Genomic DNA, 18,863 nt, shown 5'->3' with positions numbered 1-18,863 from the left:
AGCGTTCACTGAAGTGTTCGTGAACCGTTGGGCTCAGTTATTTAATAAATGAATTAACATTAACAAGTCTTGTTTGTTTATGTATGTTCGTTAGCTTGCATTTATCTAAGTTTGTTTGTTTATATATGCATTTATATTTTCCAGGCCATTACAATATAGTATGGTTTTAATAACTTTTTAAGCCCAACACATTGTTGTTCACGTTCACTGATGAATGTTCATCTATGTTATGTTACGATTATGAACCGCTCATTTATACTATTAATGTAATAAGAGAACAAGAGCACAAACACTTTCTTTGTCTTAAAGAACGGACGTGAACAAGAAAACCATTGTTTTAATTGCTCGTGTTCGATTGTTTGTTCAGTTAAAGTTAAACGAAGGTACTCTCTTCGTGTTTGTTCGGTTCGTTTACAACTTTTTTGTTTAATTAATGTTTTATAATGCACAGGAAGTGGGGAAAACAACATTCCTTCATAGAACCGTCTATCAAACACATGCTTCCAACATAAAAAGTTACGTAATGAATCTTGATCCAGCTGTCATGAGGCTGCCATTTGGGGCCAATATCGACATACGGGACACCGTTCGCTACAAAGAAGTCATGAAACAGTTTAATCTTGGACCCAATGGAGGAATATTAACTTCACTCAACTTGTTCGCCACTAAATTTGACGAGGTAAATAGTAACATATACATTTTTTGCTTTTAAAGTTTTAATGTTTTTAATATTGATAGTAGTATTATGGTTGTTAGGTTGTAGAAATGATTGAAAGGCGAGCGGATGAACTTGATTATGTTCTTGTGGACACTCCTGGTCAAATTGAGATATTTACTTGGTCTGCATCGGGAGCGATAATTACTGAGGCGTTTGCTTTAAATTTTCCGACTGTGATCGCGTATGTTGTTGATACACCGCGTGCAGAGAGTCCGAATACGTTTATGAGTAACATGCTTTATGCGTGTAGCATTCTTTATAAAACCCGTTTGCCCATGGCTGTGGTTTTCAACAAGACGGATGTCATTCAGCACCAATTTGCTTTGGAGGTAAAATACACTTGTAAGATTAACCTTTAGTGTGTTTTTATATAGCGGTTTTCTAATTTGGATCAGTCAAAGTTAAAACAAGCCACTTTTTGTGATGGTTGCCCGACTCATGAACACGTTTCCGTTATTCTTTCTGATACATAATTTGTGCACTCATATGTATGCTTGTAAATGAACCCGAAGGTTAAAGTGAACATTTATCGGGAAATATGTTAATGCTCGTTAATTTAGTAAATGTTAAATGAACATTAATAAAAGTGTTTGCTCTTTAGTTAAATGAACATGAAAGCATGTCCTGTTCGTTCATTTAAATTCATTTATGTTTGTACATTTGATTTTTGCTATGCTTGCTACTTTATGTTTGTTTAAGTTCGTTCTTTTACTTTTTTAGTATATTCATTTAAATATTTTAGGCCTGTTACAATTTAGTCTTGTTTCAATAACTTTTTAGGCCCAACGCACTTTCACATTTATTTTAATTGGTTTTAGCTCAGTCATGTTCGTTCATCTATGTTCAGTTATATCCGTGCGCTTACGTTAGTTAACCATTTGATTATGCTGTTAACGAACGAACCAAAACATGTACCTTTCGTGTTCATTTAGTTCGTTTACAAGCCTACTAATATGATTACAGAAACTGTACCATTAAAAAAGAAATGTAATGTTTTAAGAAAAAGATTTCAGAGGTTTTTATACATTTGAATACACTTTGTTTGACTCTCTGTTTGACTCTTATCTGTTTTGGTTGTTACCCATATTCTTTGTAGTTAAATCTTTCATTTTGATATTTTAAATACGTAAAATGTAATTTAAATAGACATGTTATAGTTTTTTTGATAATGGCATTCTGAAATAGTGATTATGTGTCATCTACGATGCGCTCATTTATCCTTCTAATTGAAGATTTTGAACACTTTTTTGTTGTGGTATATGATTAGTGGATGGAAGATTTTGAGGTGTTTCATGCTACACTAGAAAATGACAACTCATACCCGTTAGATTTGACCCGAAGTCTTTCTCTTGCTCTTGAGGAGTTTTATAAAAACATAAGGGTTGTTGGAGTGTCAGCAGTTTCTGGTGCAGGGATGGATGCTTTCTTTAAAGCTGTTCAAGCAAGTGCATATGAGTACATGGAAACTTACAAGTATTTCTACACACTCTTTGTTGTCTATTTTACACACACACACACAAACACAAAGACAATTAATTTTTTTATAAATTGTGTTTTACTTGTTGTCATTGGTAAGTGGGGTCTGTGAGCAGTGGCGGACCCAGGATTTTTTGCCAATGGGGTCCCATATTTTTGGTGTTCAAATTTTTCGGGTCGGTCGTTGTTCAGGTCGGGTCGAGGCGAAGAACATAATAAAAAACAATATCATAATAAAACTTTCTTTTCAATCATCACTACCTGAACGGGTCAAAATGGGTCGGGTTGACACATAAACACTTTGTTTTCCCTTTCTTAAACATTTTTGAGATAGAACCTAGATCCACCCTTTCATAAGCATGTGTTGAAAACCATTAACTTAAACTAGTGAAAAATAAAACTGATATTTTAAAGTGTTTGAATGTTTCTAAAGAAAACCATGCATAAAGTTGAAAACAATGATATGTATTTTAGAGGTGTTTGAATGTTTCCAAAGTTATCATTGCAACATTAGCAATCAAATGATTGATTAACACTAAAAATTAACACAAAAAACCAAAAACTGAGCCTTGTAAGACTTGAACCCATGACCTTTCAAAGATAAAACAAGGGACTTTCCACCAGACCACATCAACATTAATAGTATGGGTTCCAAGTATTAAATCTTATGGGGTCCTCAAAAAATTTAATATACCGCTTCTAATAAATTTTTAAAAAACATTGGTGTCCCGGGACCCCGATCCACACTATGTGGGTCCGCCCCTGTCTGTGAGTTTTCGGGTTGCTGTTTACTATGGTTACCAAAAAAAAGTTTAATATTTTAGTAGTTAATATCCTTATACTGTCAGTTATAGAAAGTGTTATGCAGATTACAAAACATTTTATAAGTTTTTTGAAATACTCTTGGAAGCTTATTGGAAAAGAAAAGGTACTTTTTGGCTATGTGGGTCGAAACGTGTTCGGGTCAGGCTGGGTAACAGGTCAGAACAGGCTGATTAAAAATAGTGGACATTTTGGTTCAGCTCAAAACGGGTTTTGACCAGAATGGGTCGGATTTAAAATGGTTATTTTAGCTTGGGTTAGCACGTATTTTAGGTCAGAACATGTCGATTAAAATAGTGGTCATTTTGGTTTTTGTTAAAATGAAAATGGGTACGGGTCAGTATGGGTCGATTTAGAAAATGGTTATTTTGGTTTAGGCTACAGCGTATTACAGTTGTTGCTAACAAAGTTTCGTGTCTTATAATTGTAGTTAACAAAGTTTTATATAATGTTTAGATGGCCTGAACCAACACACTAGAAAAATAATATGTTTTCCAATAATCGGTGCTCAATTTATCAGATTTTGAGTTAACTTAGATGTAATATGGTAATATTTGAATCGGATTATTGGTATTTGTGTAGAGCTGAGCTGGACAAAAGACGAGAAGAGAAGGAACGATTAGAGGAAGAACGCAGGAAAGAAAACATGGAGAGATTGCAAAAGGACATGGAGAAATCAGGGGGCGGAACTGTGGTGTTGAGTACCGGTTTAAAAGATAATGGTAAAGGTAGTACAAGCATGATGGAAGATGAAGATGAAGATGAAGATGAGAAAGAGGATGAAGAAATTGAAATGTACACTGATGAGGATGAGGATGAGGATGATGATGATGACGAAGGTGGAATAGATAGTGATGATGAAGAGATTGCAGATTTCAAATTCTAAGTATACTGGTACCTGGCTAATGGCTACTAGTGATCTTATGGTGTACTTAAATTTTGCGATGGTTTGGTTTTTATGTTGACATAGAATTAATGAATGCTATTAGGTTGATGTTCTAAATCTTATTATTGTTAATCTAACTTTATCTTAAAATTAGGTTAGAAAGTGTGTTACATGGGGCTTAAAAGGAGAGCAAATAAATGCGAACATTAAATTATGTATAACATAAATAACTTAAAAAGTCAACTTTCACAAATTTGTAAATACTCCCTCCGTCCCATTATAAGTGTCATAGTTTGACTTTTCAAGTCTTTCTTTTGCAACCTTGACCGTAAATATTTTTGTCTGTGTCATATAATACTTGACGAAAATTATATCAATGTAAAATACATTTAAAACTCAATGCATTGATATATATTTTACATCAAGTATTATATAATACAAACAAAAATATTGTCGGTCAAAGTTAAACAAGAAAGACTTGAAAAATCAAACTATGACACTTATAATGGGACGGAGGGAGTAACATTTAGTGTTTTATGGGCAACGTTTAAATTTAGGGTGAACTAGAAAATTTACACACGCGCGTTGCGCGCATCAATACGCCTATACATGACGTCATGTATTTCTCTCTTAAATTCACAGTATCTTACTATATCCGGTGCATTGGCGTTGTGGCGGGTTGTTTTAACATAAATGACCTTATAAGACAAAAATAAATAAACAAATAAATGTAATCAGTGTATAAGAAACTATTAACAAACTTGTTAGAAGATTTACATCAATAACTTTCACCAATGATCAAGACCATCTTATAAAAATCATGGAAAATAATCTAGAATCACAATATTTAATTAGACAGGTTACTTTTTCATATTTCCACTGTAATATCATTGCAACTCTGCTCCTTAACTCGCTATTTTAGAAATGTATAATCCCATCCACTTTTGAAATTATTGGTTGGAAACTTGCTGAAACTCATACATAGTTATGAACCTACTTCCATCTTTATCAATAAATCTCAAGGCTGCAAGCAAAACTTTCTCTCAAACTTGTTCATGCGCAAAGTTACTGCATTCAATAACCAAACAGGAACAAAACATAGTTCAGCGGGTCATCCATAAAGTAAAAAAAATAATAATAAAACAAAGAACTATATTTAACTGAAAGTGCCATAAGAACTTAAGTCAAGTATTGATCTTACTAAAGAATTAAAATGGTGTATCAACCCTGAATTAATAAATTCAACATATGAGTAGGGGTGTGGCTGAATTAAGCTCCCATCTTAATGTTTTCAACACCTTCATATCCATCTTTTGGATCAATTTGGCTACAATACAAAACAGTATTCTAAACCGTCATGTATAAATCAAAATCCTACAGTAGAATTTACCAAATCAAAATTAATATAAATATAATCCAAGTTAGTTTTGTGATATATGCACAAATATATGAAGAAAGATGAATGCCGTAAGATGTTTTTTTGGTTATGTTGTTTCTAGTGACATAGGCATAGTGTCTTCAAAGATCTCAAAACTCTTAGTTGATTGCTTAAACAAAGGAACATGATTGCTTAAATAGTCGGCTTCTTCAGATTCGAACAATCATATAAGGATTACAGAAGAGTAAACTTACTTTTGTTGTTAATCTTCGCATCGTCGCTGTGTTGACAAGACAGTGGCCTTCAACCTCTGGGTACTCGATTTAGGTGAAATAAGAGAAGAGGAAAACAAGAGGTTGGTGGCAGTTGGAAAGAGACAAACACGTGTTATGACGTGTAACAAATCAGAAGCATTAATAAGAGTTTGTATGCCAAGCTCAAAAAGTTCCACATTTTATGAATAGTGGCCTAATGTGAGTAAACCGCAAGTTACCATTTAGTATATATATATATATATATATATATATATATATAATATAACTAGTTTTTATTATGGGGGTTGTTTTATATTATTTGTTTCTAATATTTATTTATTTTTTTGAATTTTTATTTTTTTTATTATATGAAAGTTAATAATATACTTATGGTTTAATGACAATTTGTTTCAGAAATAAATTAGATGTTATAACCCGGTTTAAAAGCTATATGGGTTTGATGAGACCAAAGACCCGTTTATTTTTTTACTACAAATTGGTTTTTTAATTATAAATAATATATATCTTTTTTTTTAATAAATAATATATTAATTTTTATTATATCCCTATTTTATAGGATTATTATATCAAATATTTGGTGAGATTAGTTTTTTAATTTAATGAGACGTTATAAACCGTTTAAGAAATATATGAGTTTAATAAGACCCATACCCATGAATTCGGGTCAAATGCATGAGAAGCCTCCATTTAAAAATCAAGAAAATATGGTGACTCCAAAAAAGAGAGGAGCGACCACATCGCGACACCTATAATTTTTGTATTTTCGTTTATATATATTATAGATAAGTAGGGTTAAATCCTTTTTTTAGGTGAATGGATTTAAAAGGGTCACAGTGGAACATGTGATGCCTATACGGAATTAAAAGATGTAAATGTATACCCCGTCGTCTTATAGTATTATGTTACTTGACCCTGTTAACGCAAAGTTTTGAGTTTGTTTAGACTTGTAAACGAACTGAACGTACAGTGAACTACATGGGAGTTGTCTTGCGAGATGCTCGGTTGTTTAATAAACGAGCATACATGACCAAATTTTTTGCTCACTTAGTTAAACCGACAAACATAAACACATGTCTCGATTGATTACATATGTTTGTTGGTTTGCATTTGTTTCATTTGTTTACGTTCATTAATATAATCATTTGAAAGTTTTTAGGCAATTACATTATAGGCTAGTTTTAGTAACTTTTAAATGTTGATAAATTCTTTAATACAATAAGGGAAAACGTGATAATTAATATAAACATGTGTATCTGTTACAATAAAAAGAGAGTAGGAACAACAGCAAAGTATGATGTAGTTGACATGTTTGTCAGCTTGATCAAGTTCTTCTTTAGAATAAGGATGTGGATTAGGGTTTTAGAGAGACAGATTTTGGGAGAGGTGATTTTGTTATTATGTTAATATATATATATTCTCTCCCTCTTTTATATATATATATATATATATATATAAGGGTTAAAATAAAAATGCATAGTTTTGTAGGAAGAGTAGGAATAACACAAAATTTAGAGTTAAGAAACTATGTAGCATAAATCTTTAATCCTAGGAAACTATTTGGTAGTTTAAAAAACTATCAATCTCAACCATTAGATCATAAATCCAATGGCCTAGATTGATTCTTACTCTTCCTATAAAACTATTTCATTTTATTATAACCCACCCCTATATATATATACATATATATATATATATATCCGATGGAAAACTCTTTATTAGCTAGTAAGGGTAATATGATCCATCAACAATTACCAAACTAATATATGATAAGGTATGATTCATATTTTGATATAGTATAATATAAATTATTATAGTGGCATGGGTGGGATCCAGTACAAATACTATTAACATACTAAACATGCAAATAACTAGAGTAATTACAGTTTTGAAGTAGAATAATTATGTTATAAAAAATAATATAGTGTAATAATAATTACTTTAGTTCAAAATTTATAGTGTAACAATAATTACTCTAGTGTTAACATAATTACTCTAGTTATTTGCACACTTCTAATGATAAAAGTCATTTGTATTTGATCCAAATCCATAGTGGCATAGATATATAAATATATTATTATATTATTCTTACATTCTTCCACTTGGCTGAGTAATCATCTATTATGAGTATTAGATAAGTCTGATATGGAGTTAATACTCATTTTAGCTTTAAACTCAAACTGGAGCAGAGAAATAGAGTTATTGAATTGAATATCAACTCAAGACCCCATTAATCCTACCACAATCCTTATTTAAAACCTAAGTAGTTATGATTAAAATTTCTAAGTAAGCCTTTCAAATGTTTGATTTGTATAATAATTTATCTATGTTTTATAATGCTAGCAGAACATATTTAGAGACATATAAAGATCAAAACTGGTGAGGAAAATTAATAGTTAATCATTCATAGGGCGATATGCAGTTTTAAATGGTCATCAAAAAACCCAACATGATAATAAGCACTTACATAATACCTATGGGTGATATACCTTTAGTTATTGGATCCATTAGCATACCATGAATGTATTAGGTGCAAAAAAAATGTAGTTTCCTCAATTCGTTCATAAACGAATAATTAATTCACATTGAAATTTAATTTAACACCTCTCAAAATGGTATAGTTTGAGAAAACATGATAGCTGACTTTATCAAAGTAACTCTTAAATATATAATTTACATGGAATAAATAAATTTATGAGTCCACTGAAAAGTTTTCAACAACAGTTAGTGACTATTGCTTTGTGATTGACAACACATTATGACATCTCCATGAGATAGATATGTCTGCCGACATAAGAATATATCATGAAATTGACTTGTAGCTATCTTTGAATATAACAAAGTTAAGGTAATTAACCGGTTTGTGTTCTCACTTCTTTAAATTACAATCTCTCGTTTCCTTTAAGATATCACATCTATATTGAAAGATCTAGTGTATTGCAATGTGAGCAATATCTGTTAATGCAGTATTTTATGTATTTGTCTTATACTTTATACTTATCTGAGTAGGTTGGGTAGAATAAGGGCTAGAAATGTAATTTATTTAAATAATATAGACTCATACGCTTAGCGTATAAGCGTATGAGGCTGTACGTATGTTTTGAGAGTCCATACGCCTATGTAGTTAGTGTACAAGGTGATATTCACTGGATTTATAGGGTGAGGTTTCAATTGATCAGCAAATGTATGCTATTGGCTTATTTTATGATCTAACTGTAACGGAACTCTGTCCGATGAGTTCTACAAGTGGTACCAGAGCTTCGGTGTCTGATTAGGTGTCATTAAGATATTTAGATAGATTTAGGCTTGAATTGAAGTTGTTTTGAGGTGTTTTAATGGCGGATTTAACCTAAATGGGTTAAACAGGGAAGCGTGGATAGCCAAATTGAATATTAAATCACTGTTTATTAGACATTTAATTGATTAGACTTTTCTTCGTATGTGAATTAGTCATTCAATCCTAATTCAATTGATGTTTTAATCAACTAATTTGTTAACTTGTTTGAATCTGCCCTTATGGCGGATATAGAGTCATATTTTAACTTTGTTTGACTTTGATTTGGTCAAAATTGAACTTGATTTGGTGTTTGGATTGAGTGTTGCATGTGTTTAATTGAGTTGGTTAAAGAATTATGCAAAATGAAGATTTCTGGAATCGTTTGATGATCCAACCACCCATTCGCTTCATACACTTCGTAAGCTTTTTATTATGAATCATTCGCTCATTTAAATTCAACGTATGAGTGGTTAAACATCTATTCATTCATTCGCTTACCTATTGGTACTCATACACCTATCTCTTAAGATTATGAGTCATTAAATCTTTTCATTTTTGACAGATTCACCTCTTATACTTTCTATGTGACACTTTTAACCTATAGACTTTTCAATTTGACAAGTTTAACCCTTAAACTTTTAAATTTTTCACTATTCACTCACTAATTTAATCATTTTCAATATTCTAAACCAAAAATACCCAAAATGTCTAAGTTTTATGTAACATCCTGAAATTTCCAAGAATAATATTTTATATATTATTTGTTTATGAAGGGAAAGATTAGTTGAGTTAGTAGAGAAGTAATAAAATAACAAAGATGGTTCAAGTAGGCTAATTAGATGGAATTAATTATAGACCAAGAAGGAAAGATGGGCCTTAGGTCCATGGGCTTAAGGGAGTATAAATACCCCTTAAACCCTAATCCTTTCCATTATTATCAATCTCTACGCCATAGCCTACACCTTTAAAAACACACACAACCCGAACCAAGATCCGAAGGAGAAAACCCGAGCTTGTTGGTGCTGGAACGTCGTGACAAGCCAAACCAATATCAAAACTTTACCGTGTTCGTAGTTCGACTCGTTTAAGGTACGTTATAATTAAGAATCGTTCGTTTAGGTTCGGTTTTGTTTGGAAATTCATAGATATGTTTTAGTGGGTTAGCAACGAATCCAACACAACAAATCCTACTAAAATCCGTTAACGTTTGATAGGTTTATTGATAAACTAAAGGAACCCGTAATATGAATGTATAAATCGCACCCCTTGAACATGAATGTTTGGCTGATTTGAGGGTTAGGGTTCGTAGGCGCTTGGATTCCGAATCCATTGATACCTAAATCGAGTTATTTGGTTAAGAAACAAAGATGATTATGGGAGGGGGGGGGGGGGGTTAAGAACGAACAGTGGCTGCAGCTGGGCAACTTCGCCGCAGCTAAGTTCGCTGCTGTTAATTTCGCCCAATAATAATCTCGCTTCAGCTAACTTCGCTGCTGTAAACTTCGTTGGTTAAGTTCGCTACTGTTAACTTCGCCATTAGCTAACTTCGCTGCTGTTAACTTCGCCAGTAGCTAAGTTCGCTGATGTTAACTTCGTCAGTAGCTAAGTTCGCTTAAGTTAAGTTCGGTAACAAATCGGATAGCGAAACAGACTTAATTCGTTATGAGGAATGAGTTAACGAATTAGGAAATAAATTAAAATCCTAATGGAAAATGTGTTAAGACAGTTAATGGAAATAAAATTTTTCCAAGTTGACCTGGCAGCTCGACCCCAGCCAGGCTGCCCCTTGGACCCTGCTAGGGCCTGCCGCCCCTAGAACCCCGCTGTCAGGGGCGCTGCCCCCGAACCCCCGTTCGTTGAGGGTTATAATTAGACCAGGAACGCGTTATGGGTAGTGATAGTTAATTGACACGCGTAATTGTTATACAGCTAGCTGTGCACAGCCAAAGAAAGGAGTAACCATTAACGGAAGAAGTAACCGAGTTCAGGTGAGTTTCTAGCCCCATTTCCTTGTTATGTTTTCGGGGCTGTTTGCATACTCGATGTGATTATTTAATACACTTACCTTAAGTGGTAAGTGTATGCTATATATGATATGTGATAGATAGGAATGATTGTTTGTCGGTACGTGAACGATCTTCGGATATTGCGCATACTGTCATGTTATAAATAAAGATATGAACGTTATATGTAATGTATAGATGATGTATGACTGTGATAGATGAATGCTTGTCGGGGCGTGAACGATCTTCGGATATTTCACGTATCGACAAGGAGTATGATTGTTAAATAAATGATGCGTAGAACGCCTAGAGTGTTCTTATGCTACGATGTGATTATTATATATGCAAATAAGTGTATGCAGGTACAGGAATGGCAAATGAGTTCTATATCTGACTTAGTAAGTTAGGATGGCAAATCCCTCTAACTTCCGTTGGACATAGACTTGGCATGTCATGGCGTAGTTAAGGACAGCGGGCCTTATACGAGTTATATACGATAGATGAGAACATAGTTAAGGACTGTGGACCTTATACGTGTTTATGAAATAGGATTCAGCATAGGAAAGGACTGCTGACCTTATACTTGCTGTAATTGTGTTGTGATAGCATAGGGGAGGACTGCGGACCTCTTACGTGCTAAGAAATAGGTTGTAACACAGGGAAGGACTGCGGACCTTGCACGTGTTGTTAATATAGGATGGCACAGGGAAGGACTGCGGACTTTGTACGTACCATAAGTGGTGAACATAGGTAAGAACGGCGGACCTTTTTCATGTTCACGACCTTGAGTATAGGTATAGACGGCGGACTATGAACATACTCTCGATGGATTGAGGTAGGTAGTAGTAAGTATGTATGTAGAGTAGAAGGTTAACTGGTTAAGTATGAATATGTATCTTCGGATACATAAGTATGTATGATATGTGTATGTATTGTAAGTTACCTGATTAACTATAACTCACTCAGCGTAGCTGACTTTTAGTATGCACGCAGGTCAGTCGATCAAAGAGCTAGCATGAGGATGGCACATGGCATGGATTGAACGGCTGGCATCTGAAGACGAAAGAAATGATGTTTTAAATACAATGTTTTATGTTATGGTTTTAAGGAAAAGATTTCTGTTTTGTAATGAATGATCGAAGTTTTATATTCCGCGAAAGTTTTAAATAAACTCTGATTTGTAAGAACTGCGTTTATGAGTAAATCCGACGTTAAAGTAGGGCTACTGGGTTCGGGGCCTTACATTTTACGCATTTGCTTCACAAAGTGCTATTATGAAAACGATGCTTAATTATGACAATGAGATTGGAACTCATGCAAAAACTCCAATGTTACTGAATCTCGAAGATTTTCCAAGATGGTGTAAACGTTTTGAATCACATTTGGGGGTGGTAGAACCAGATTATATCTTAATGATGAAATATATATATATATATACATATATATATATACACCCGCTTATTGAAGCACCAACTAGTGAATTTGGTAAAGAAAAGGAAGTACACTAGTTGTCAAGTGAAGAAAAGAAATATGATTTGGAAGTGAAAACATTCTCTACACTAACCATGGCTTTACCTGAGAACATTTTTCATCAGTGTGATTATCTCAAAGATTCATATTCTCTGCATAAATCCTTGAGTAAAAGAAGTACTAGGAATATGATTGAAAGTAAGAATGCCATGCTTAAGTCTCGGTACAAGAATTTTAATATTCTTCCAAACGGAACATAATCTGAGCTTCTAACCGGATATTGTCATTTGATTGATGAGCTCAACCGTTATAATCTTCATGAGGATGAGCATGATAGAATATAAAAATTAAAATATGCATTACCAAAATCGTTTTCTACCTATGTCATGATCCTTATTGAAAATTGTTTATTCAAAACTAAATATCTCGCATGCATGAATTTTATTGAGAAGCTTCAAAAGAGAGAATGTGACACCCGTCAAATTCAGGTTAACTCCGTTAATCCAAACTCCGTTAACTCAAACTCAAGATCACACGAACTATATCATTCCAGTTAACGTTATCTCATTACATTTAATTAGGGTTTAAATGACGCATGACAATCATTACACAAGTAGTCTTTCAGAGTTTCACCGAAACACACGAGATTCGACTCAAACCGTTGGTGAACAAACAATAAATATCATAAACAAGTATTTGATATAATTATGTGTTACGTTTATGTGTTACTTGGTTCTTACATGTATAACCTCATATCATGAAGAAAATAAACTAGTTATGCTAGACTTATATAAAATAGAAGTTGAGGGTGCAAAGTGTAATATGTATATTAAGTAATAATATATAAACAAATTATTAACCATAAACCCTAACTCCCTCTCCCTCTCTCTCCCTTTGTGAGACGGCAGCCCCAACCCCCTCCCCTCTTCCTTGATCGATCAACAACACACCACACACACATACATACAATCCATCTTGCAAGCTTGTTGAAGGTTTAAGGTGCTAACTAGGTAAACCAAACACTATTTCTAATCTATTCTATGAATATTTGCATCATTAAACATATTAATCATAAACCATAAATGCTAAATATATTGATAATTTATTGAGTTAGGGTTGTATGCATGATTGTTAGTTCATAGATTAATAGTTTGTTGAGTTTTGATGAAAACTGATGCTGGACAGATTCATAGTTGCATGTTAAAACGACTGTAAATTGATTTTAATGATGTGTTTTGAAGTGATTATTGATTATATGATGTAGTAGTTCGAGTCTAGTTGCTAAAGAGTCTGAGTTTGTAATTTTTGGACGTGTGAAAGTTAGTCTTTATTAATTTACAAATCTGTTGTGCGAGTCTGTTTCAGGAAGCCTGCTTGTAGGCTATTTTGTAATTAGTGTATCTCACAAACGACAAGACCAATTGAGTTGATTCCACTTTTAGAAGTTAATAATTTGAGTGAGGAATCTAACCCAATTGGCCTTGTATTAACTGGATTAGCCATGTAACGGGAATAGCAAATAACGTTCTGTTGCGCATGATAATGACTGCTGTGTGCTTAGTGTGTTGTTTTGATCATTGTGAGAAAACCGTATGTATTAAAAATATATAAAATTATTTTTAGAAACCTAACTCACGTGTGCTTCTGTGATGATTTTCTGTGATTTTATTGACATCTTATGATTTATTAAATAGAGTAATTTTGTCGGGTCAAAATCTGTCTCGATAAATTAGCTGCTGAATTATTTGAGTTAACATGAAAAGTGAATTGTTGATTGATGTTTGCTATGTGTTTGACTTATTTGCCCTTGTGGGAGATAGTTTACTAGTAATGTACATTGGTAACACTTAACACTTAATACTTGTTCACATATGTAACTAACCATCAACGTGTTTGTCGAGTCGCACTTGCTTCACAAAGTAACACAAACGCATCTCATGCATAAGTTTTATGTGTCGAGTCTAGGGACTAACTCGTAGTTCAAATAATTAGAAATCTTGTTTTGTTTTTAGAGCACTAGTGAGGATTTCTGTGACGCGCGCTTTTCTCGGATCTTTTGTTAAATTCGCAAATAGTGAGTTTCACGACCCGTTTTACTCTTTTTAACGCTTTTATTAAGGGGGATAACATACTCCAACGATTTAGATTTTGTTACATTTATATATCACTTGTAAGGCTAAGTGGAAACAAACCAACTAAAGTCCTTCTGAACATTGAACCGGTTAATATTTGGATAATAGCGAGTCGCCTTTGAGTAGTACTACTGGGTTTGACAAACCCCACCCAACTCTAAACTCGACTGTAGGTCGAGTGGGTGTAATTTTGGCTAACACGTTACCATGGTCCTGGTTGACATGGTGGCAAGGTAATCGTTAAACAGTCAGTTTCGGTGTCGAACACTTAGTAATACATGCTTGATAGGTTAGCTACCTATTGATATATAATTGACTTAACACTATCTGGTAACGCTAAAACGCAACGCTAAATTTATATAAACCTGTGAACTCACCAACCCCGTGTTGACACTTTTAGTATGTTTATCTCAGGTAGCCGAGGCGGGCGAGCGGTATAGGACATGCATTCACTGAACTCTATTGTTTGAAATTTCAATTAAACTTTATCATGATAACTGTGTTTTAAGTCGTCCTGTCTGGCGCAACTATTTGCTTTATAATTTACGCTTCCGCGTTCATACTTAAGACTTGATGTCTTGTTTTTTTTTTAAACTTTAATCGTGGTGTTTGATATAACAAATTATTCCGATCCTGTTAGTTCACACCCTCTGACGGTAAATTTCCGTTAATGGATTTTGAGGGTGTGACAGAGAAAATGACATCAAATGTTATAACAACCTCAAAAATAGGGCTAATTTTTTAACTTTTTTTAGAACTTATCATTAGATACAGGGTGAGATGTCAGTCGAATAGTCGAAGCGAACCGTATGCCAAAGGGCTTCGCCCGAGCCATTGAAGTAACTAATGGGATCAGCCCGATAACTTTGTAGAGCCCGATAGATAGGGATAAGCGCAATAATAATACCACGTTTTATAAAATGGCTCGGCCCAAATTAATCAAACAAAAGCTAGAGTCGCTTAACCCCGAACAAACCGGATAACTTCAAGAATTATACGAACCATCCAATGAGTATTTAATACTACCGGGCATCCAAAAATAAATAACTCAAAAATCAAACAATTACTTACAATAATGTCCCGACACCAAACTGAACGGAGCGAGAACCGAATAACAAGATTGTGACATGTTGTATTATCTTGTATGAATCACATGGTAATTTAAAAGTCATATTCTTCATCCTACACCATTAGTATTTCTATTAAAATCTAACTTGCCAAATTATTTTTAAACATATCACATAATATATTATATCGAGAATCTTGTAAAATCTCCTGGAAAATCTTACCACCTCTCCTCTAACCAATCAAAACCATGGACATTCTCACCATCATCAATCTTTTCTTCCCCAATCCATGTTCATGCATCTCCCCATTCAAGAAATCCCTGCAAGTGGTCTCCTTCTTTAATATTCCCTCCCAATCTTCATTCACAACGTCCTTGCAATCTCCTGGAAATCGATGTTGCTCCATTCCTAAGGAAGCCTACACTGTGAATAAAGAACAAGAGGTCTGCCAATTGTTTTTATTTCTAATCTTTCATGTTATAATCATTCTATTAATCCTACTGCTGTACAAAATTCCAGCACTAAATTCCTTCTCTCTTGCAATCGGATTACCCTCAGAACCGGATCAACTAAACTTGTAGAAACTGTTCGGTAATCTGTGGAACCTGTTCATTTGTTCAAGGTAACCACAAGTTCTTGTTTATCTTTCTTCTCGTTTAATTCTAAGTGTTTTTGAAGCCAATATATTGTCCTTTGATTAACCAGTTGATGAATCAAAATCATGTACATGTGATTAACTTGTTCCAGAACCTGAACTTGTTACTAGCTATAAAACTAATTTAACAAACATATATGAAGAAACACGGATCTACTCCCCACTAATGGGTCCTAGATCCAATGAGTCAACAGGGTAGGATACGGTTAACTTGCCAATACAATATGAACCCGATTACCCAAAGTCCAGTGACAAAGACCTACAAAACAGACACCGTGAGCTTGTTACGGGAAGGACAAGAGGGGGGGTCTTCCCATAACCACCCTCCGACATGAGAATAAGTACTGTTCTGTAGAAGATAAGCACTTAAGTAAATTGAGAGAGTACAGTGGGAGTGAATGAATACCTCATGATGATTGAGAGGGTATTTATAGCCGAAGGGTGTAGAAAAGTGATTGGGCCAACTGTCTTTTAAGAAGATGCTCTTACAACCTCCTGGACGCGTGTCCTCATATGATAGGTTCAGTTTATACGCTGCATGTGCATGTATAACAACCTAGACACGTGTCCCTCTGATATTGGTTAAGGGGTAATATTAGCCATGTACATGGTTATAACGGTCTTGTCAGGTGTCACTGGCTGATTGGCCGAAGGATCACGTATTGCCCAAGAAAGCATCTTGGCTGTCCCAATGCATTACCTCGTGGTTATTTACGTGGAAGGGTATTCCTTCTTGCGGATGACTCTTGATGGTGCTAGGATGCTTCCGCATGTGCTATGAGAGTGTTTCTTCCTCAAATGACTATGCGGATGGTTCATATGCCCCGCGGGTGCCTCATGAGGGACTTCTGATTGACCCGTGGGTATTCCTTAGGGGTATTTGGGTCTTTTTGGTACCCTACCTCAATAAGTCCCCCTAGTCCAGTGTTTCTTCCGTGTGAAGTATTTTATGCGGATGAAATTCTGGACTTAATGTGGATTTGGGGGTTTTTATCTCTGCAAGTTGGTGAGAAATATCTTTTGTTGTTGTGGATAATCATGAAAAAAGGACAAGCTGACCACTCGCAGGCGCGTGTGCAGATGACAGGACGTTTATGACGGCTGTCACTGTACCCGACTTCATCACTTTTTCCCTTTTCCGAATTCCCGCGTGACATGGCGATCATTTACTGGATGGTCTTTTCTCTCTCCACTGTTCGCATCCCATCGCATTAATTGCGGTGGGTATAAATAGAGGGAGTTAACTTCTTTTTGAAGTTTTATCACCTTTGAATTCCGAATACTAACTTGCTTCTTATTTCTGAAATCGTTGATCTTTCTTTTGATTTCTTTTGAACTAATCCACATATTTTCACCGAGCGTTATACGTAATGGCATACGTGCAATCTGAAGTTGACGAAATAGAGGTCCAATAGGACCTGGATGAGTGCCAGAAACTCATTACGACCTATGGCATTCCGCCGGAGTGGGAACCGGAGTTCCCATCTGCCGGCTCTATCGCCAGTTTCCCACTTCCCGGGAAGATGGCGTTGTACGTCAATTACTTTGTTCGTGGGAATTTTTGCCTTCCCATCACAAAGTTTTTCCAACGTGTGGTGAAGGCTTATGGAATCCACCTATCTCAACTCTATCCCCGTGCTGTCATGCGAATTCGACACTTTGAGTTTGTATGTATGGCACATGAGATAGTGCCCCGACTGGATCGATTCATTGTCTTCTATCAGATGGCAAGCCGGAATGGGTGGTTCACTTGCCATAGTTTGCCTGATAGGGTTATCGGCAGTGTTACTGAGGAAACTTCCAAGGATTGGAAGAAAAAATTCTTTTGGATTTCTGAGGACGTGGTGCCGGAGGCCATGGTCCGTCGTGCCGTTAACGATGCTCTTATTACCATTACTCCGGCCGCCCATGAGAAGCGCGACTGGTTTCACAAACTGACTTCTTCACCCACACCAATGCGGGCACTTCCTGAGGAAGCCCTTGTATGGGCGGGTTTGAGCCGCTTGTGGCCTTCTCCGTTCATGGAGCCTGTTTTTATTAAGCTAGATGTGAGTTCCACTACTTTGTTTTTCTGTCTTTCCGCTTTTTGGGGTTTTATTGTTAATGTTTTCATTTGCTTCCAGGTTTTGGGTCAATGCTGAACGCCCTAAATGACGGTAAGGGTTGTGTGGGTAGGACTATTCGCGACGCGAAGGATACACCTATCCTTGAAAGGACTGCTTAATACTTCCTCTTCCCGGTCAAAGTGCGTGCTGAACCAGTTGTCTCGGAGACTATCTTTGACTCAGGTGTGTATATCCTGAACCCTCCGCCTCTTAATGCGCTTACCTCTGACGGGACAATCGTCATTCTAAGTAACGATTCTGCCATCCTTGAGGAGGAGATCTCAGATGATACTTCTGAGATTTCATCTGTCTCTCATTTACTGGCAAAACTTTATTGGAAGAGGCCCTTCCACGTATCCCAGGCGAGTGATGCAGGTACTAGTTTCGCGGACGCCGGGAAGGGGCCAAAGACAAAGAAGCGCCGGACTCATCGCCCGAGTAAACCACTACCACCCAGCCTTGCGGAGCGTCTGGGGACTGTGACTAGAGAGTTATTACTTGTTAACTTTGTTGTTTTTCAATAATGAGATCTGACTATGATTTTCTTATGCAGATCCGTCCATTGCTGAGGGTCATGCGGTTGGTAAGCAACCGATGCCAAT

At 35.3% G+C, this 18,863-nt stretch overlaps 1 protein-coding gene across 1 annotated transcript; it reads left to right on the top strand.

The window, feature by feature from the left end:
* Positions 1-433: 433 nt before the first annotated feature.
* On the top strand, positions 434-3,953 carry LOC143583701 (GPN-loop GTPase QQT2-like). Its single transcript, XM_077065937.1, has 4 exons — positions 434-679; positions 757-1,047; positions 1,986-2,191; positions 3,599-3,953. Exons 1-4 carry the CDS (start codon positions 434-436, stop codon positions 3,900-3,902), a joined length of 1,047 nt encoding a protein of 348 aa, XP_076922052.1. The 3' UTR covers positions 3,903-3,953.
* The last annotated feature ends 14,910 nt before the right edge of the window (positions 3,954-18,863 follow it).

Source organism: Bidens hawaiensis, unplaced genomic scaffold (assembly GCF_021521415.1).
Source record: "Bidens hawaiensis isolate Kalapana, Puna unplaced genomic scaffold, B.hawaiensis_p1.1 tig00032492_1, whole genome shotgun sequence".
NCBI classification, from domain to species: Eukaryota; Viridiplantae; Streptophyta; class Magnoliopsida; order Asterales; family Asteraceae; genus Bidens; species Bidens hawaiensis.
Note: the sequence above shows the minus strand (reverse complement) of the source record. Positions and strands in the feature narration are given on the sequence as shown.